This window comes from Argiope bruennichi, chromosome 6 (genome assembly GCF_947563725.1).
Source record: "Argiope bruennichi chromosome 6, qqArgBrue1.1, whole genome shotgun sequence".
In the NCBI taxonomy this organism is placed as follows: Eukaryota; Metazoa; Arthropoda; class Arachnida; order Araneae; family Araneidae; genus Argiope; species Argiope bruennichi.
The window spans coordinates 127,932,482-127,954,987 of record NC_079156.1 but is presented as its reverse complement, the minus strand read 5'-3'; the positions used below and the strand labels follow the sequence as shown (position 1 = coordinate 127,954,987).

The window sequence follows — 22,506 nt, the reverse complement described above, 5'->3', positions numbered from 1 at the left end:
ATGGTGTTATATATTATATACGTTCTCGCTATAGATTCAGTTAAAATGCTGTATCAAAACACCAAAGATCTGTTTTTCGTAGCTAACGTTCATCAATGCCGTGGAAGGTAATCGTAGCCTTTCACAAGATCCATAATTTTATGCGATAGAAAAGGGGTAAGACTTTTACTGGAGAGCACGCGAGAAAGTGTTTGGAATACTTTTATAACCGGTTTAAATAGCATCTCTGATTACCTGAAAGCAGTGACTGAAGTACAAAAAATATATACATATAATTGGAATAATTAAGTGTTTGCGTTCTTATGTCTATTGAAATAGATACAAATGTCCTAAAGAGAAGGTGCGATCTAAGTAGGGGTTTTAATGAATTCCAGTATGAAATTATTAATGCAGTACACTTTTTGATTCGATTTATGTATTTAAAGACACATTCTAATAATAAATGTTATCAAAGTGTGAATGCTATTTCTCAAACATCTGATTACACTAATATATTGAAATCTAGAAGACGCCACTCTGATATTAACCATTTATGAAGTCCTGACATCTTTAACTCTTTCCACTGGAGAAGTTATCACAGTTCACCGCTTTATTTTTTGTGGCAACTCGAGCGAGAATATCTCCGTGGGCAAAGGGTTAAATTATATAATTGCTTAGAGTATGGCAAAACATTTAAACATTTATTGAATAACAATAAAAGTTTGTGGTATTTGAGTATTTAACCGAATGTTTTGAAATCAGAATTACAGTATGGGGTTCTTTTTTTTTTTTTTTAAATTCTTGAAAGTTGTATAAAGAATGAAATAATTTCTAATAACTGAAGGGAGGAAAATGTAGCATTTATTATTATTTGTTTCCTTATGTCCATTTACTTGAAGCAAAATATGGTATAGTATCTATTAATAGATTTAAAATAATTTATTAAGAACAGAATTCTCAAGAATTCTTGTCTGTACAATTTACTTTATTTCTTGGGGAATTTTTTGAAGATGTAAGCCTTTTTAGTTGAAAATTTTGATTCTACTTTGCCCAATTGTTAGAATTTTATTCCCGTATTTAATGACTTTTTTTTCTGTTGTTGAGCATAGAAATACCGGGGGGAGGGGGGTGGTCACTTCATTTTAGTAATTTCTACCCACCGTTGGCTATCAAATGGCTTATTCACTGATTGTGTTTAATTTCTCTTGCCTTTTAACTTTCTTATATTCGTTTTGTAGAAAAAGTATAATAATCGTAAAAAATTCGAACTCGAACTAAACGCAATCAAATTCGAGATTTTAGGAAATCTACGCATTCTAGATTTCCATGAGTTCGAAAAACATATTTATGGAAAATGTCTTTCTGTCTGTCGGTGACAAAGATAACTAAAAAACGCTTTGACTTAGGGAAATGAAATTTGGTGATCTGTCTTTATGCAAAATATGCAGATTTCTGTCAAATTTTAAGTAAACTTCGTCCTCAGGAAGTCTGTCTGTCTGTCGGTTCGAATATAAGTTAACACGATAACTATAAAACGAAGAGGGCGAGATGGATAAAATTCTGCACACACATTTAGCATCTATGCTGTAGACATCTATCAAAGTTTGAGTCAAATCCAATGAGGGGTTGACCGTCTGTGCTTTCAGAAGCATATGAACGCGATAACTCAAAAGCGAATGAGTTAAATATATTACATTTGTATGGGATTCTATGACAATAAGTAGAACTTTTAACATATTTTCAGTTTATTGGGAAAAACGATTCTAAAATACTGATTCGATTTTTAGATTTCTTTGATATAACACTTTTATTAAAGAGTATGCGAGAAAGTTGAGGGGAGACCCCTCCCGCTGGTTATAATAATCAATAATTTTCGTTCTATCTCTTACACGTAATTTGATGTTCATGATTCTTTCAAAAAAGAAGGATTTCTCCTAATGAAATCGTATCCCATTTACATAAGAAGAAATCGTATGTGGGTGAGCTATTTCAAACTGCATGGTTTCTCTTATAGCAAAGTAATTCCCTCTTCTAATTTCTCATCTAAACTATAAAACTAAATTGTAAAATTTTTCTTCATTTCAATTTCTTTTCATTTCTTACACTTTTACTGCAAAAAAATACATAAAGAGGTATTAAGTATTAAAAGAAGACAAAAATTGAATTAATTTGCAATAAATAAAATCTATCGTTCAATATCAACAAACTGATATTTCTAAAAAAAATATTACAAGATAACTATATATCAAGAAAGCAGTACTAGAATATAGAAATTTTAAATAGTCAAAATCCAGAATTGTTTTCCAGAATTATAAGTGAAGAGGCGAAATTTCGCTTGCTTTTTAATTAATTAATTTTTTTAATGCATGTTGTTTCTTAAAGTAACGTAATTTCCGTTTCTAATTTCTTTTCTAAATATTCTCAAAAACATTTTTTTCTAAACAGCGCAGAAGGCTCTTCTAATGGTAGTCTTACTCTTACCAATGGAAATAAACCATGTGATTAAAAAGTGAAAAAAATCTTTAAAATCTTATCATTAACTTATTTTCAACAATGGAATGCAGTATTGAAAATTAGTGAAAGAATTTTTTTTTTAAAGTTACTGAAATTCAAAAAAAAAAAAAAGTTACTGAAATTCAAGAAATTTCATATAAAATGGTATTAAAAATATACATTTTTAAAAAATTAAATCAAATTTGTTAAATAATATTTTTGGGAGTTATGTGGAGAAATATCAAAAATATAAATATTTTTTTATTAATATAAATTTTAAACTTCGGGTCAAACGGTCTGATATGTGGAGTACCCAATATACACGTGCGCATACTCATACATTCTCTGGCTAAATCTGCCATTAATATTTTAAAGTGTCCTGTTCCTACAAATGGCATAAAAACCATACATTAAAATCAACCTACACTCTAAAGGGCAAAGTGAATGGGATCTCAATAATACAAATAAGCTTCATTCAATGAAACATATTTTTGATCAGTGGACCAGATTATCAAATAGGAAGCATGATACATCTCTTATTTGAATAAGAACAAGACACACTTGACTCACACACATGTATTTGTTGGGAGAACCCGACCCTCAATGTACAGTATGCTAATGCCAATTACCAGTTCAACACATTCTACACTCATGTCCATAAATTAAGGTTAATTCAGAGTCACTTGGAAATCGAACTATAAAATGCATATATCACCCTTAAAATGACTACACACATCTTCAAAAATCATATGCAAATTGCAGGAAACCACCCGATGACACCTATAGAACGTCACAATAACAAGAGTGTTAGTCGAAAATTTTTAATGAGAAAAAATTCAAAGATTTTGTGAATATATTCTCGAAAACCGCAAGTTTTATCGAATATTATATTTTTTATTGTGTTTTTTTAAAAATTTTTTCTCTAATCTATGGCACACCCTACATTTTAGAAGTAAATAATCACAAATGCGCATCGAAGAAAAGTTTTATCTACCAAAAATACTATGTATTAAAAAAAAGAAAACAGATAAGCAGATTGTTCTTTTCAATGATGATAAGGGAACGAAAAAAAAATCAAAACAAAACAAAAATAAATTCATCTTATTATTAAAAGTCTAGTAAGGCATTTTTTTAACGAATCTTAATGAATTTCAAGTCATTTCAAATATGTAAACCAAATAAAATAAAAGAAAATTAAAAAATGTTTTTAATAAAAGGCGATGAAATTTTAATTTTTATTTTATAATCGTTTTTCTATTTTAAAATCTTTAATATATGAAGATAAATCAAATAAAGAATATTTTCTTTCACAGACGAGTGTCTTTGCACGTTTTATGAGTTTTGATTCTTTAAATGTATGACCGAAATACTCTCAATGCAATAATTTTTTATTAATTATGGCACCCGGAGTTTAAATGTCCATTTCCCATGCATTCTACACAAAATTTGTATTAATATTAGAATTTCTCTATCATATTTTTTTCTGCCAGTTCAATTGGGTGATAAAGATAAATCAATAACATCAAAGATACTTACTTATAGTGAAGTCTGAATAGACATCTTGTTCTATAGTAGATTCGTGCCCACGAACACAAACTTAGGACACAAACAGGACAAGTTATTGAAGAACCAATACATTCAAAATTTATTCATTGCTTTGAATCTATTATAACTATAGTTCGAAACGAAATTTAAAAACGGATGTTAACGTCTACAGCTTGATACTGTTGAAGAAACAGAAACAGAGGTCTTCACTTCAATAATAGTTTATTATACATTTTTGATAAAATTTTTTATTTAAATTGAAAATTAATGGATCAATACCGTTGCAAACGTTGCGACAATATAGTGTATATTGTCGCAACGTTTGTCGCAACGTATGTATTAACTACAACGGTCAGTAGAATCGGATAAAAACGTTGAAATAAGAGACAAACCTACGGAAAATTCAAATGATAATTCTCAGTATTGAAGTTAAGTTGTCATACGAAAGGAAAAAAAATGATCTCATGAATTTGTCGCTATTTGAAAATAATGAAAAAATTTCGAACATACTTTCGTCAAAGAGCAAAAGATGCAGGATATCTCCAGAGACAACGTCTGACAGCGCACAACTGAAGGCTCTTTGTGAATTTCCATATTTGGATGCCTTATCAGATATTCGGGAAATTGACGTTCAAACGGAAGAAAATGCACCTTTTACAGATTCTTCAGAAAATATTGAATCTTGTTATAGACCTGAAAATGATATTCACGAAGCTTATAACATTTCACCAATTGTCATGGACTCAACTGGTCAGATAGGAACCCTTCGATCCCGAAGTCAAATCCTTACTAACAATTCGAGGCAATTTATATTAAAAAAAAAAGAGCAAAATTTCACAAAAAATTTAATATTTATGTACTTCTGTGAAATATTAAATTAGTGACCAGATTGGAATTAAAAAGTAATTAGGAAAGAAATTTTAACTTTACGAGATGAAATCATCTTAAAATTGTTCTATCATATTTTAATTCTTTTATGCTACATTATATTTATACTCATTCTGAATTATTTTAATATTACAGTTTGTGAGAATAATTGAAAGCATTATGCAACTTTATTCCGAATTTATTCGAATAATAAATTTTTATTATTCGAAAATAATGTTGTCCTTAAACTTATTTTGATGGTATTATATATGATACGTAATAAACAGATTATTAAAATAAGGAAACTTTTCTACTTAAAAGCTAAATTTAATAATTAATCAATTCATATTTTAGAATATTCAGCAATTAAAGGGAACGCATTGAATTCAAATTAAGAATAATTAATTTAATGTATCCATTTATAATGAGATCATTATTATTCTAAAACAAATATAAAAATATAGGTGCTCATTTATATATTTAACAGTAGGAAATGGTACATAATACATGAGACAAAGATAAGTCATTTAAAACAATAATGGATGTAATTTTCAGCTAACATTAAAACAAGTGACTGAAATCAATATAAATACTACTCTAAAAAGTTTAAAAGAGATTGCCAGTATAATATGGGAACTTCTGTTTGTTTGCTAGTCTGAAATTTACTGCTTTCAATTTGGAATAATTGATTGAGTTTTTAAGATGTTGCAGGTACATTTCTAAAAGAATTGTTCTTCAATGAAAAAACAATATTTTTAGAAAAAAAAATAGCCTCATTTTTTTTTCTCAAGAAAACTATTGCAAACTTTGCGTCAAGATAGTGTCATACGGTGAGAATCAACCTTGCTTCTTTCATAAGAAATTTGATTATGTGTATTCACTACAACGACCAATAGAATCGGATGAAAACCTTGAAGTAAAAGACGAACTTATGGAAATTTGGAATGATAATTCTCAGTATTTAAGTCAAATTGTTCGACAAAAGGAATTTTAAATAATTGAACCTATGTATTTGTCGCTATTTGGAAATAATGGAAAAATCTCGAATATGCTTTCGTACAAGAGCAAAGGATGCAGTATATCAGAAAAGACTTTCAAGAATACCCAACTAAAGACTTTTTGTGAACTTTCATATTTGGATGCCATTTCCGATTTTCGGTTAATTGACGTTCAAACGGAAGAAAATGCATTTTTCACAGCTTCTTCTGATAATGGTGAAACTGGTTTCTGATCTGAAGTTGAATTTGAGAAATTTATAAAAAAATGAAATGCATTTCTGATTTTGTAGACGCGGAAAGGAACATTGATTCGAAGATTTCTACTTGTTTTCGTATAATATCCAATATCGAATGCAAAATATTGCAGGAAGAGAATGAATGGTGGTATTTTAATAATAATAAAAAAGTATTTTATGGACTCTCTAGAATGTACCACTAAAAACATTCGTTCGGAAGAAGAAAATATTTATGGAAATTTGAATTTTCTCTTTCATTGTAATTTTCTATCAGAAAATGAGGAAACAGAAAATGAAATGTTCGAATATTCGGGAGATCCACCAAAGGAGGAACGTAACACAATGTAACTACCTGCTGAGGCTAAAAGGGGAACAGAGGAGACGACTGCCAAAATGATGGAATCTATCTTTCCCATTAAACTTGATAATGGTGAAGCAGGACTTTCCGGAATGTGCCCAAAGCATGAACAAATTCGATTGTAATTTATGTCCTTTGAAATTCAATAAGAAATATAATCTTAAAATTAACTATTGAAAACACACTGGCGAGAAGCCTTTTATGTGTGGTGTGTGTAAAAAAGAATTTTCTACAAAGAGTAGTCTTAAGACATATGTTCGATTCAGACTGGCCATAAGCCTTATAAATGCCCATTTTGTGGAATGGCATTCACAACCAGCAGCAATTATAAGGCGCATCTGAAGTTAATGCTTCTGTAAAATTAATCTGCAATTTACAGAAAAATTTGTTTTACCCTAGTATGAAACAGTTTCAAATTCTTTATTGAATTGAAGAAATTGTAATTGTGACAATTTTATTTTTTAAATTTTTTTACGAATTTTAACTTTTTTCCGAATTTTACTATTTTTAAGAAGCATATTTCTTTATTTAAAACATATAAACTGTTACTTTGTAATTGAAACTTTCCTAACGATGAAAATATGTTTTTCTGTTCAAGTGATTTTATATTTAAGAGCGTTTTTTTTAAAATTTCGTATGTTTTTCATAATTTTTTTTTATCTTAGACAGTTAAATCCCTGTCCCTTGAAACCAAAATATACCTTTTAGCTCTCTACCTATTGAAAAATCATTACTCATTTTTGTCTTTAATTCATAAATTAAATATTTCCGAATTTATTGATATTTACCTTTAACATTCTATTTCTACTAAGCATCGCAGCAAAAATGTAAATGCCATCTAAGCGCCAGTTTTAAATAATGGTAGGTATTATGATATCCATTAATAATTGTAACATGTAAGTTCTGATGTTTAATTCGAGTTAGTAATATTTTTTAAACTTGATGTTTAATTATTGAATAATATTTGTAACAGTAGGAAAAATCTGCCAAAATAGTATAATCTTTTTTTTATTTATATACGTATGACGAATTTCGCAAGGATTGACTTTCTTTATGCATTGAAGATCATGTTCTGTAAAAGATATTTAATGAATTTTGTAAGTATTTTAATAAATATTTTTATATTAGACGCGAGTATTCAATATCTTTGTGATATTTTTTTTTCCTTTCAAAGAAATTCTTTGTGATTATTTTCTATGAAAGACATAAATTCCGTAAAGTTGTTTCAATTTTATTTACAAGGATTTGTGTAATCTGCTTTAATAATAAAAGATAAATATGTGTTAACATTTATAATACAAACTGAATTCTTAACTTTGGAAAGTGCTAATTTTCAATGTTAGAAATTGTTATGAGCATTTATATTAATTAAAAAAAACAAGTGACATTTTGGCATGTTTCCGCTATAATTTAAGAAGCATAAAAATTATTTTAACACCATCCTAAAATTCGAAGCATAATGAATCCACTGACACAAGTTTTAAAGAAATACCAACTATGTGCTACTTTTGAATAATAGCACTGATTCCGACATTTCAACCAATTAAATGGACTTACAACTGTGTAACAACAGTTATATTCGACTTTAATGTTCAGTTTATTTTCATCGATTAATGTGATCTCTACTAATAATAATGATTAATTTGTATGCACTGTTAGAAGGAAATTTGTTAAGGATCTTGTTCGCTATGCAGAAACTGATACAATCGAAAGTGAAGATGAAGATAGCATTAATAAACTGAACGAGGAATTTTATAATCGACAAACACACAGCTTAACTGGAGAAATCCCTAACTGGTGTCTGGTCACCAATAATTCCCTTGATTTCAGGGATAATGCATGCTTAGGTGTGATGGAAAAGAAGCTGAATTTATGGATGAAAGAGGACATTGCGGATAATGTGTGTATCTCCTATAGAGAAAGAACAACGATATCCAGAAGATTAGAGGCATTAAACAAATATAGATCAAAGGAATATAATATCTGGCCAAGCTGATTGGATAAGTTAAAAAAAATTGTAATGCCACATAATCCAGACATTTTTTACTTTACACAAGACAAAAAAATTTGGAATCAAGAAACTTGGCTTTACAAGAAATTTTGGATTCATCTAAATATATTATTTTTCTTCCTTTCAAGTGTATGTAAGAATGCTCATTGTTGAAACTATGGAAGTATTTCTTAATCACACCAAACAGTTCAGTTTTTTTTATTTAATTGGTTTGACGAAATATATGGCATTCAAAATGTATAGTAAAATGGATATGGGCTCATATATTTGTCACATTACGTAATAGTGCGTGGTAAGCTTCATAATGTCAGTCTTTTCGAATTTTAAAATGACATACAAAAGTTAATGAGGAAATCAGATAAGCCCCTTTAATAGTTGTGGAAAATATATCAAGAAATATCTGTTATAAAAACTATTATTGCAGCAGCAAATGAAGAAACTAATTGTGATTCTATGGGAAAAATCCATTTGGGTTGTTTTCTTCTGAATCGAATTCGAAAGATGACAGATTTTGTAATTTGTAATCAGGAGAGATGGTATTAATTAAAAAATTGAAATAATCGCATGGCGATGGTACTATCAATAGCGGTTCTAAATTTTTAAACTGAAGATACCTTTATATTCTTACTGAAATCGTCTTTTCTTGGTACTTGCGTAATAAGCGAACTTCCATTCTTGAAATGTTTCAGACATTACAGTAAAGTTTGCTCTTTATGCTATGGGAGAGGAGTTTGTAATGCTACTTTTAATAAAATCAGATTAATGCAAATCGAAGTACACATAAATGTATCTTCTTGTAATATTCAATTTCATGCATATTACTGCAATTATCGAGTTCGTTTGCTCCTATGATATATTTTCACTTGATTAAAACTAAATGAATTGTAGAAAAAAAATTTCGTACCTTTAAAAATGAAAATTTTTTTTCGAAATTAAACCATCTGCTCAGAAATAAGAACTGACATCGCCGTTTACATATAACTAAAGGCTCAATGTTACGTAACATTGGTCGGAAGGACGTCGTTCCTTTCCTATTATTTTCAACGCCCTACGTTAAGTTTCTAGATTATATTCAATTTTGATGTTCTGCTTCCCTAAATGATTCGAATGCATATTGAAAACTATGAAATCTACATTTTAGGAATGCCATGCAAATATTCAATTCATTGAAATGAACTTATGAGCAGTAAATATACCTAATGAGCAGTAAATAAACCTAAACCTTTGCGACACTGCATGCATCCTCTTCTCATCTCAGGAATTGGTCAAGGATATTATTACACAGTTTATTTCTTCCGATCGTTGAAATTTTAAAGCAAATAAAAAACTTCTTACCCATTTATTCAAGCTCTGTATTTGTTTCTAAAATTTACTTTATGCACGGACCACCATTTACACAATTTATTCGCAGTTCTTATTTCTTTTCAATGATAAATTGAATTTTGAAAAATGAGTACTGACCAATGTTAGTATCTTATTTATCTGTACAGAAGACTCCATTTGAAGATTAGTCTGCATTCAGATGCATTTTGACACGAACTGGAAATGATATGAGGTTGAAATTAGTTTCTGAGACATTAACCCTTTACACTCAGATATTGACTCTCACTCACTATTCAAAACGGCTCATCAGTTTGACGTTTTATTTATTATTTGATTTTCCTTATTAAAAATACCTGCAGAGTAATAAGATGATGCAAATTAGTAAAAGGGAAAATTTGACTAAACAATTATATACAATCATTTTTCGGAGCAATAAACGGGTCTTTGTATTAAATGAATAATTAAGCATCGAATTACTTTTACGAGTGCAAAAGGTTAAATGAGCTGTGCACAATGGTGGAAATGGTAAAAGAAAATTATCGGCAAAAAATTGTAAATAAATAAATGAGGAGAATGAAAAATTATTTCTTTTCTTTTCTGAAAGCCGATGGTGATTGTGGGGGCCTAATGGTGCATGGATTTGAAATACATTATTCCATGATTGAAAACAAATTGCGGAAGAAGAAAAAGAAAAATATCAATTTTCTTACAAAAAGGGAGCATTCAATTTGAAACTGAATGGAAGAAAAACATAAAAACAATCAGTATTCAATATTGATCAGAAAAGGAATAAAACCTGCTTCATTTTGTCCCATACGAAATAATTTGCTACAAACATGATTCACACGTTTTTATAATATGCATTTTTTCTTCTTGTTTTGATGGTAACTTAATGTTAGACATTTGAATGACTCTTTCTCCTCCTACAAGTAGTTAATAAAATTTCCATAGATTCCAAACAAGGATTTTTCACTATTAGAAACTGTGCAGTAGTTTCGTGTACGTATAAATATTTCCTTTTATAGAATCTGATTCTATATTCAATATTAAATTCTTTTTTAAAGTTCCACGAGGCTGTTATTAGTTTATATTCATTATGCTTGCAATGAATGGCGTCTTCAACTGAACAATACTATGAGGTTTTTAAAGAGTATTTAAACACAACAGAAGATTATTACTTGTTATTGAGTTTGTGTCTTGATTACTCAATTTGTCCCATTATATTTCCTAGCATTTGTGAAATTCAAAAGGTGTTAATCCATATAAGTTGCGTTTGTTTTGAAATCTTGGAACTAGAGTTAAAATGCAATTAAAATTATGATTTTTTTCTCATGCAATGAATACCGGATATCATTTTCTTGAAAATATGTTGCATCATTTTTGTTTTTCAGAAAAAAAATGGGAATTATATAAGATTATTCATTACCTTATTTAAAAGAAATTAAATATTCTTTCAGCAAAAATTTATCTTCTGTACTTCTAATTAATCTCCTGGATCTTTTAATTTCGGACAATGGTCAAAAGACGTGAACTGTTAATCAGCAACAATATTTTTGCTGGTGAAATATTTGAAATAGAAACTCCCAAACTGTTCAAGATAAAAGAATTGCAAGATTTGTTTCCGGATTTTATTTTACTGATGTTGTATTGCTTCTCAGTCCCATTCGAAAATAATTCTTCAGACACAATCTGATTACTGAAATATAACTTAGAAGTAAATAATCATAAAAATGCATCGAAATTTTTTTTTTCAGCAGAATATAAATAGGAAACCGAATCGCTTCTTTTAGTTTATGGGGTGACGAAATAAACAAAAAATCTTAATTCAATCTCTTAAATATTTCGATAAATAGTTATTTTAACAGAATCTCATTGAATTTCAAACCATTTCATAGCTATTAGTGCAGTTGAGTGATTAAATTCATAGAAAATAATTTTAATAAAATGTAAGCTTTTACTTAATATACATTTATAATTATATTTTAAAATCTTATACAACGGGAGGATTCAGATTTAAAAAAAAAATATTACATCACACATGCACAAATTTTTGCTTTTAATACCATCTCATCATTTTCATGCTGTATATTAAATTTTGTTTGACATTAGAAAATGAACTAATTATCGCAATAATTTCATTTAACAGCGTCCTATCTTTCCTTACTTTACATTGTTATTTTTTTTATGCTATATAATATTTTACATGCTGAATATTGATCCACTTGTAGATAGGATTGTAGAAAATCAAAATTTCCCGCCAGCATGCATTCATGCGCGCTCTTAAATACCGAATTCATTTAATTTAAGAAATTTAAAATTAAAATGCATAACAAAGGACAAAATCTGAATAGGCTTGATGTTTAAAATTTCATGCAATAATATCGGACTTTAAACAAAAGCTAGGTCTATTTTATAAGGAAATCCTAATTTAAGATAAAGGTCTAATAAAGAGGCAAGCACTTGAGTAGACCCTGAATGAGCATTAAAAGATTCTTGTGAAAGCTTTGAAATAGAAAATATTAATCGATCAAAAATGATAAGATTAAAGAAATAAAAAAAAGTTTTAATTTCATTTTACTGATATTATACTTTCCATTCTAAAACAGTCTTTAATATATAATATAATATCAGAATTACAAGTTACAAGCAAATGCTTATGAAAATGCATTCGATTATATCTTTATTCACTCAAAATAAATACAATCCAAATCTTTTGCAATAATTATGAGAAAAAGGAAAAAGAAAAAACTAAATTGATTTTATTATAAAAATGTTATTAAAATATCAATTAACCGAATGTCGTGGGATTTTAAATGTTTTCCTATTTGCGAGTACATTAAAAGGGAAAAAATCATAGAAAAGTTTCTGGTAGAAGTTCGTTTAAGGTAAATTTTCATTTTATAGACAGTATATTTCTATTTTAAAATCTGATTCATGCCTTTTTTTTTATATAATACCTTCTTTCATAGACAGATTTATTTTGCCTGACAGGAGTTTTGATTGTTGAAATGAAAGATCAAAATACACTCAAAGTAATAACTTCGAATCAATCGTGGAATTCAGGTTAAAAACAATCTTTCTTTTTCTAGGTTTCTATGCTTTCTCTGCTAGGGTAATAGGAATTCTAGATCATAATCTTTATTTTTGTTTTAATTCAGTTGCTACCCAGATTAAGATAAGGATATCACAAATAAACACATGAAGCGAATGTGGATTTTAAATATTAGACATTGGATATTTAAATTTAGGGCAAAGGGCTCTAGCACGTTATTTAATAAATGAAACATTCATAATTTATTCATCGTTGAATATACTTTAACTATAACCATAAGTACCAAATGTAAATCTCATTAAGAACGTTTACAGCATTAAACTGTAGAAGAAAAGAAAATCTACGTTATTTACCTATTTAAGAATTATTTAAAAAATTTGATAAGTCGGAATTTTATTTTGGTTGGAAATTAATGGCTCGATACTTTTGCCAAATTTGTCGCAGAGTACTGACTTACGGTGAAATTCATCCTTGCGTATTTTATAAGAATGATGACAACGTGTATTCACTGCCAACGACAGGAAATTCAGATGATGAAGAAGCCAAAGACAAATGTACGGAAAATTCGAATGAGAATTCTTTGTATTTAAGTCAGTCTTTCCAGCAAAAGGAAAATAAAGAATCTGAGCTGATTAATTTATCGCTGTATCAGCATAATGAAGAATTTAAGCCGCTTCCTCCAAAAGTAAACAAAAACAGGAATTCTGCAGAGTGCTCCAACAATGCACAACTAAGTGATCCTTGTGATATTTCTTATTTTTATCGCATTTCAGATGCTCAGGCGACGGAAGTGCAAGGCAAAGAAAACACATTTTTTACAGCTTCTTCAGAAAACATTGAATCTGCTCATAGACCTGAAATCGTCCATCTTGAAGTTTATGAAGAGACGATAGTTTCAGCCGGATCAAGTGGATTTCAGATACAAAATCAAAGTGCATCAGATGTAACAAACCTGCTCTATGCAACAACTGATGAAGAACATAAAACGTCTCTTGAAAATAGCAAATGGCAAACTTGGAATTACGATAAAAAATTTTTCATTGATTCTCTAGAATGTGTCGTCAAAACAGGTCATTCAGAAAGTAAAAGTATTTCTGGAAATGAAAATTTGATTTTGAGGAATGTCTCAGAGAGTGTCAATCATAAAAATATTTCACCTGAAATGCATTCACAAGGTCACAATAATAAGAAGAAAAGGAGTACCGACTTGAAGGAACCTATCTCTACCAAGGAGGATGGCAATGCTGTGGCTGGTCCTTCCGGATTCTGTTCTGGTAAGAAGAAATTTCCTAAGAACTCTTGTAAGAAAGATACTCCTAAAACGAATTATCGAACACGCACTAGCGAGAAGCGCGATATATGCAAGAAGGAGTTCTCTCAAAAATCAGGTCTCAACCTACATTACATAACCCACACGGGCAAAACGCCTTATGCATGTGATGTATGCGGAAAAGAATTTACTCGGAAAATAGATCGCGACAGACATCATCGAACCCATACCGGTGAGAGACCTTTCGTTTGCTACGTCTGCAATAAAGGTTTTGCTCTAAAGGGTCATCTTAAGATTAATGTTAGGACTCACACTGGCGAAAAGCCTTTTCTATGTGATGTTTGTAATGAAGCTTTCGCTCGAAAGGATACTCTTAAGAAACATGTTAGGACTCACACTGGCGAAAAACCTTTTGTATGTGAAGTTTGTAATGAAGCTTTCGCTCAAAAGGGTAATCTTAAAAGACATGCTCTTACCCACACTGGAGAAATGCTTTTTGTATGTGATGTTTGTAATGAAGCTTTCGCTCGAAAGGGTACTCTTAAAACACATGCTCGTACCCACACTGGAGAAATGCCTTACAAGTGTCCAATTTGTGGAATGGCTTTCACGACCAGCAGCGGTTGTTACAGGCATCGGAGGAGAAGGCATAAGTGAAATAAACTTGTAAACTACCAAAATAATTCTTTTAATCTTGTATGGAACTATTTTACATTCTTAGCCGAATTGAAATAATTTTAACATGCGAGGACGCACACGGGAGAAATACCTTATAAATGTGCAGATTGTGAAATGGCATTCGAGCACAGCAGCAATTGTTAAAAGCCTGACAGAAGAAAGCACGAGTGAAAGTAATCAACAAATTACAGAAATAATTATTTTACACTCTTTATCGAAATTTAAGGAATTTTAAGTGCAAGATGTTATAATTTTATTTTTAAATTTACTGTATGAATTTTATTACTTTGACGAAGTATATTTCTTGATACAGAACTCATAAGCTTATTGTATTTTACTAATAATTGACAATGAAAATATTTTTTCAGTTAAATGCCTTTATATCTGAGTGTATGAGTATTGCTTTTTTTTTTTAAATCCTAATAAAAAATTTAACACATTTATATTAAAAATGCATTTTTATACTCTCTTCAAATAAAATTATTTTGGTTTTGATTTTCGCTAAATATTAAATATTTCCAAATTTAATGGTATCTACAGTTTCCTTTATAGTTTTTCAGAGTATTTCGGAAAACAATTTAATGCTAACTTAGTATTGGTTTTAAATAATGATACGTAAAACGATATTTTAACTGAAAAAATTACTTGTGTGCGGTAAATAATTGTAATAATCGATAAATTAATGTAATCAACACTTTTTTTAATTTGATGTTTTCTTAATGAATAATATTTGCTGCAATTGGAAAATATTGGTAAAACAAAAATCTATTTTTAATATTAATGACGAATTTCGCAAGGAGTACCTTTCTTCATATCTTGAAAATCGTTCTCCACAAGAGATATTCAATGCATTTTTGTAAAAAGTTAATAAATATTTTTATATTAGACCTAAGATATCAATATCTCGGTGATATATTGTTTTTCTTTCTAAGAAATTCTTTGTAGTCATTTTCTATGAAATAATTAAATTCAATAGCAGTTTTTCCCAATGATTTGTGTAATCCTTTTTGGTACTTAAGATAAACATGTTAGTTGACACATGCAGGAATTGCCAAATTTGCAAATTTGTCTAATATACATTTTCAATGCAGGGAATTTGGAGGACCAACCGGTGTTTTTGAAACGTTTGGTAGCAATTTAATTAATTTTAAAACACACGTAATTTAGACAATAAATTTCCAATGAAAAAAATTGTTTTTAAACATACCCAAATTCGAAGCATAATCATTTCAATGATACGTTTTAGACGCGTCATTGTATTTTCTATTTTTATCACATTAAACAAACATGTTTAAACATATTTTTCATAAATATGTTTCATTGTTGAAGTGAAAATCTGATTAATTTCATTTTTCTTAACTTTTTATCTTGTATTTTTCTATTGCTAATGTTCAAATTATTATGATTCGGATTGTGTTTTTTTTAATGTAAGGTATTCTTTTATAAAAATTTTTGAAGATTTTTTTTTTGTAATTATAATTAAAGTTTTGTTTCGAATCATGCGGCACCTAAAATTATTTAATTGTACCCATTTTTAATACTGCTGCCCTATCTCTTAATATAATTTCATCTAGTTTCAAAGACAATTGTTTTGTGTTGATGTGCCGGGGTATTTGATCTTTAGTCATTTCCCCTCAAAGCTAACTAATTCTATATATTCGAATCATTTTCCTGGGAATGAATTCATTGGTCTTTATGTGTTCAACATGAGAGTCTTTTAAGCATCGCTTTGATTCGACCAGCGTATTAGTTATATAGCATCGTTAAACTATTAGGGATTGAAAACTATTTTAATATGCAGAATTTTTATACGGCTACATTTTCTTATAATATAATCTCACCTTGTTTCGAAGAATATTGTACTGTGCTGATGTGCCGAGGCATTTTATCGTCCTTCTTTTCTCCTAAATATTAATGAATTATCATTTCTTCGAATCATTTTCCTGGGAATGCATTAACTGCTTTTTATGTATTTAACTTGAAAGTCTTTTAATCATCGCTTGAATTTCAACCAGCTCATTAGTGATATAGCAACGTGTTAGTGATAAATTGAATCCAAGGAAACGAAATCTTCAAGTTTAAGCTGAAGATACATGATTCCTGTTATCAGACCAATGCATTTGTGAGCAATCTGGTTATTAAAAAAACTGATGTATGTTAAAAGCAACAATTATTTGTTGGAAATTTTTTGTACATTTCTTGACGGATGTAGTAAATAATAAAATAAGTTGATTGACAAGGGTTTAGTTAAACGCACTTTTTCTCTAAAATAAAATTTAAAAAACCCAGCTTAACTTTGTGTACGTCTGGAGAGAGTTGGTTTAGTAATTAAAATAATGGTACAAAAAGGATGGATCAAAGATTTAAAAATTAAAGCAGCTAATTTCATTTTCTGCACTTCAAAACAATAAAAGTAAATCTCACGAAAAAAATCCCACAAAAACTTTGATTAAACAAATTAACTCAAAACAGAAACTATTACTCATCTTAATGCCAATTTCGCTTTTATAAGACTAAAACTTTATTTCCATTTGTACACTTGTTAATTTGTAATCACAAAATGAGAAAATATATGCTTATTAATTCTGATTCTCATATATTTCATTTAATAGTAAATCCAGAAAAATACAATTTCTTTCTGCAGAATTTTTAGATTTATGTGTTATTAGCCGAGCTCCGCATCCAATTGGTCCGCTGCAATTAGTAGTGAAAAAAAAAATTTCAATTTTTGCAGCTTTGTCTAGATGACTTCATCAGCCAAATATTTTATTAATCAAAAATTTTGTTTTACATGTAATTCAGATTACCATATTAGAAAAGGAACACCCTTTTGTTCATTGCTTCATGTTACATTCCAGGTTTCCTGTCTAATTTTTATACATCCAATTATATCACATGAGAGCATGAATTAAAAAAACTGTAATTGTAAAACCTTAATTGTAAAACAATTCGATCAATCACTACTCTACTTGAAGTTATACCATAATTTGAAAAAAAAAAATATATATTTCATTAAATTGTTAGTTTATGATAAAAACTATTCAAAATAATACATTAAAATAAGTTGGCATATTTTTTCTTGATCATTAATAAAACGAAGAAAAAATTATAATAAAATGTTATTAGCCAAAATGAAAAAGAGTTGCATTTCAATTCTCGAATGAAATATACTCATGTCCAAAATTAAGGTCACAAACATAAAATCTGCGAAAAATGAAAAAACTATTCACTGTGTTGCCACGAAATTTGGCACAGAGGCACACTACAATGGAAGAAAGAACATAGACACATAACAGCATGGAAAAGATTTTAATTGGGAATTAAGAAAAAGGATATATCAAAAAGTGTTATATTATGAATCAGAGATTAAGCATTTATCTCGGAAAAAGCCTGTTCTTATATGGAATGTGACCACCGTGCACTGCTATAGAGGCTTCACAACGAGCTTTCATACTGTTTATAAGCATGTCAATATATGCTTGGTGCAACAAATTCCATTCTGCCAAAAGCGCGCCTTTTAACTCTTGGATGGTATTAGAAGGGGGGTTACGCTGTGCAATGGCTCTTCCGAGACCGTCCGAAACATGTTCAAAAGGATTGTGATCCGGAGTCCTCGAGGGCCAGTCCACACGTCGAATATCCTCTTCCTTCAGAAAATCATCAACGATCTGCTCTGTGTGTGGAAGCGCGTTTTCATCCATAAACATGAAGTCTGGGCCAAAAGTACCCCGGAACAACCTCACATAGGTTTCAAGGATCTCATCCTTATAGCGATGTGCATTGACAGTACCCGCATCGAAGATGTGCAGTGGTGTACGACTGCTCGACATTATGCCACCCCAGATAAGGATTAATCTGCCACCAAATCTGTCGATTTCTTTTACGTAGGAGTGATGATAGTGAGCTCCTCACTCTCTCCACTTGACGATTCGACGAGTGTCACTCTGTGTGTTAAATCTCGACTCATTACTGAAACGAACACGCCCCCATTCTTGCTGTATCCAAGACTGATATGTTAGGCACTACAACAGCCGGGCTTTTCTGTTGAATGCAATCAAAGAGACCCACTCAACTGGTCGCCGGGCATAAAGGGGCCTCTCTGCTAGACGTCCGTATACTTTTTGTCTGGGAGTTCTTAATCCAGACGCAGCATCAAGGTCTCGAGCAAGTTGAGGAGCCGTTGTCAGCCTATGCCGTCGGGCGCTTAATGCCAAATAGCGATCAGGAGTCGTTGCTCTGTGACGGCCTCCCTGGTTACAGTACCACTTGTTTGGAATTTATTCCACAACCTGGATACCACTTTCGGTGCCACCTGTAACCATCGAGCCACCTCCGCTTGAGACTGCACAGCTTCAAGCATGCCAACGGCTCTCCATCTCTAGGAATCGTCTAAATGATTATGAGAACTCATTCTCACTGGAAACAGCTTACATTTTGGGTTTTTATGTAAGATTCAAAAAATTTCAGGCAAAAATTCCAGATGTTTAAACAGTTTAATTTCAGTAGTTCCTCAAAAACTAATGCTAGTAACCTTTTTTCCCTCAACAAAGGTTAATATCGTGTTACCGTCCCTTCACAATATATAAAATATAATTTGTTTAAATTTTACAGGTAGCCATTTAGAATTACTTTGAAAAATATTTTTGTGACTTTAATTTTGGACATGAGTGTATATTGCTGTAAAATATGCTTAAAATATTTATTTAAGAATTTATTAAAATTTAAAAAAAACAAACGACAAAATCTGTTGACATTGAAAAGACAATGCATTGACTTTTGTGATATTGAAAAGATCATTTTTGTGCAGTAATATTTTTAGGAATTTATAAAAGAGAATAATGCTAATATTGTTGCTTATTTTTTCTTTGCAACAAATTCTAATATATATTTTAGGCACACCACCCTGATGGAACATTCTCATCTTTCAAATTAAATATTTTCCCATATATTCCCTTTTAAGAAACGTCCTCAAAGTTTTTCTTAAAAAGTGAAAAACACACACAGAGAGAGAGAGAGACATTGCACTTATATGTGTAATATGAAAATATTTATTAAAGCTTTCAATAAACACATTAAATTCATCCTATAAAACTATGATTTCCTAATAATAAGAACAGATTCCTTTGAAAAATTCGCCATTATAGTAGAAACAAATTCTTAATTCCCATTGAAGTTTTCCCTTTGGAATACAAATATTATTTGTTATTAAACATCAAATTAATATATATATATATATATATATATATATACAGTGGCTCAAAAAATTGAGAATACATCTTATTTTTACTTGATAAATCCGACTTCCAATATAAATAACACATTACCGGGAAGTGCAAATCTGTTTTTATTTTTACACATAACAAATGGTTTCATTTAGAGAAAAAAATAAAGAAAAATAGACGAAAAACTTCTAAATTGAAAAGTTTCAGAAGCATTTTAAATAAACATACGCAGAATTTTGCCTCAAAAAATTGAGAATACACCAGTGAAATTTTTGCAATATTACGCACAGAAACAAAATGTCACTATTAAGTTGCATGTCTTTTGGTTCTTATAATGGCATCTAAACGTCGTGGCACCAATTCAACCAATTTTTGATGGTATTTGAAGGTATTTTACCCCATTCTTCATGAAACACTTGTTTTAAATGGGTTTTGTTTCAAATTTTGTGTTTTTGGACCACTGCCTCAAGTGTGGCTCACAGATATTCAATGGTATTGATGTCCGGGTACTGTGATGGTGTGTGTAACTGCTGTTTACAATGAAAAAGACACCATATTTTGACGTTACGTACATTCTATTTGGAATCGTTGTCCTGCTGGAAAATGGAATTTTCATCTAAACCCCAATTTTTAGCACTTTTCTTTAGATAGCTGCGAACTGCTATAAGTAAACGATAGGGTTTACTTATATCCAAGTAAACCCTATCGTTTATAATGCCATCTATAAATATTAAATTTCCTTCCCCGGATGAAGCCATGCAACCTCAAATCATGACGGAGTCACCCTCATATTTAACTGTAGGACGTAAATATTTTGAATCCAAAGCAGTATTGGGCTTTCTCCATACAGTGTGATGGCTGTCACTGCCAAAAATGTTGAGTTTTCTTTCATTACTAAATACAGCTTTCTTCCAAATGTTATTGGTCTTCAACTGATGAGTTTTTGCAAACTTCAAACGCTTTTTCTGAATTTGCAAGCTGATCAACGGTTTCTCTCTAACAATGAGACTTTTATATCCAGCTTGTCTAATGGCATTTCGCACAGTTTCAGTATTTGCAATTCTGCCTATGATTTGAAAAGTTTCTGAAAAAAGTTGGATGAACCATAAGGTCACAGCAATCTAAAGCAAAGTGTTAAAAATTCAGGTTTAAATGGAAATTCCATTTTCCAGTAGGACAACGACCCCAAACAGAATGCAGGTAACGTCAAAATATGGTGTCTTTTTCATTGTAAACGGCAATTACACACATTGAATTACCATTGAATATCTGTGGAACACACTCGAAGCAGTGATCCAAAAACACAAAATTAGAAACAAAACCCATTTAAAACAAGTGGTGCAAGAGGAATGGGGTAAAATATCTTCAAATACCACCAAAAATCGATCGAATCAGTACCATGACGTTTAAAGGCCATTATAAGAGCCAAAACACATGCGACTTAATGATAACACTTTGTTTCTATGCGTAATATTATAAAAATTTCATTGGTGTATTCTCAATCACTTGAGACAAAATTCTGCGTATGTTTATTTAAAATGCTTCTGAAACTTTTCAATTTAGAAGTTTTTCGTCTATTTTTCTTTATTTGTTTCTCTAAATGAAACCATTTCTTATATGTAAAAATAAAAACAGGTTTGCACTTCCCGGTAATGTGTTATTTATATTGAAAGTCGGATTTATCAAGTAGAAGTAAGGTGTATTCTCAATTTTTTGAGCCACTGTATATATATATATATATATATATATATATATATATATATATATATATACGAGGTATATCCACAAAGTAAGTTCCGTTTCTATTTCTATCAGCGGCAGCGCTGCGATCGCAGTTCCGAGCATGCGCGGCAGTTATTCTGACTCAAGGAAAAGAAATGTACGCCATTTTCGGATCGCTGTTGTCGACGGGTTTTTTGTAGTGCTTCTTTATAAAATCTACCTTAATTGAAAATGCCACCGCTTGTGAAATCAGATCTGTGATTCGTTTTCTAAATGCAAAGAAAGTTAAACCAAGTGAAATTTATCTGCAAATCTGCGAGGTTTACGGAAAAATGCTATGAGTGATTCAATGGTTAGAAGATGGGTCAGGCAGTTCAATGACAGGATCAAGTGCAGGATGAAAAACGAAGTGGACGCCCGTCTTTGGTAACTGTTGAACTGGTTCAAGCAATTGAAGAGAAGCTTCAGCAAAACCGTAAGTTTACAATTAGTGCTCTTGCTATGAAATTTCCGCAAATCTCACTATCACTAATTCATGAAATTGTTACTGAAAAACTGAAATTTCGAAAACTTTGCTCACGTTGGGTGACAAAGAACAACGGATGTGTAGTGCACTTCAGTTTTTGGCACTCTACAATGAAGATGGCGCGGATTTACTTTCTCGGACAGTCACAGGGGATGAAACTTGGGTATCTTATGACACCCCTGAAAGTAAACGGGAATCAATGGAATGGAGGCACATTTCCTCCCCA

The 22,506-nt window shown here is 30.3% G+C and overlaps 1 protein-coding gene across 1 annotated transcript; it reads left to right on the top strand.

Moving 5' to 3' along the window:
* Window positions 1-13,274: 13,274 nt before the first annotated feature.
* Window positions 13,275-14,789, top strand: LOC129972047 (oocyte zinc finger protein XlCOF6-like). Its single transcript, XM_056086027.1, has one exon. It carries the CDS (start codon window positions 13,275-13,277, stop codon window positions 14,787-14,789), a length of 1,515 nt encoding a protein of 504 aa, XP_055942002.1.
* The last annotated feature ends 7,717 nt before the right edge of the window (window positions 14,790-22,506 follow it).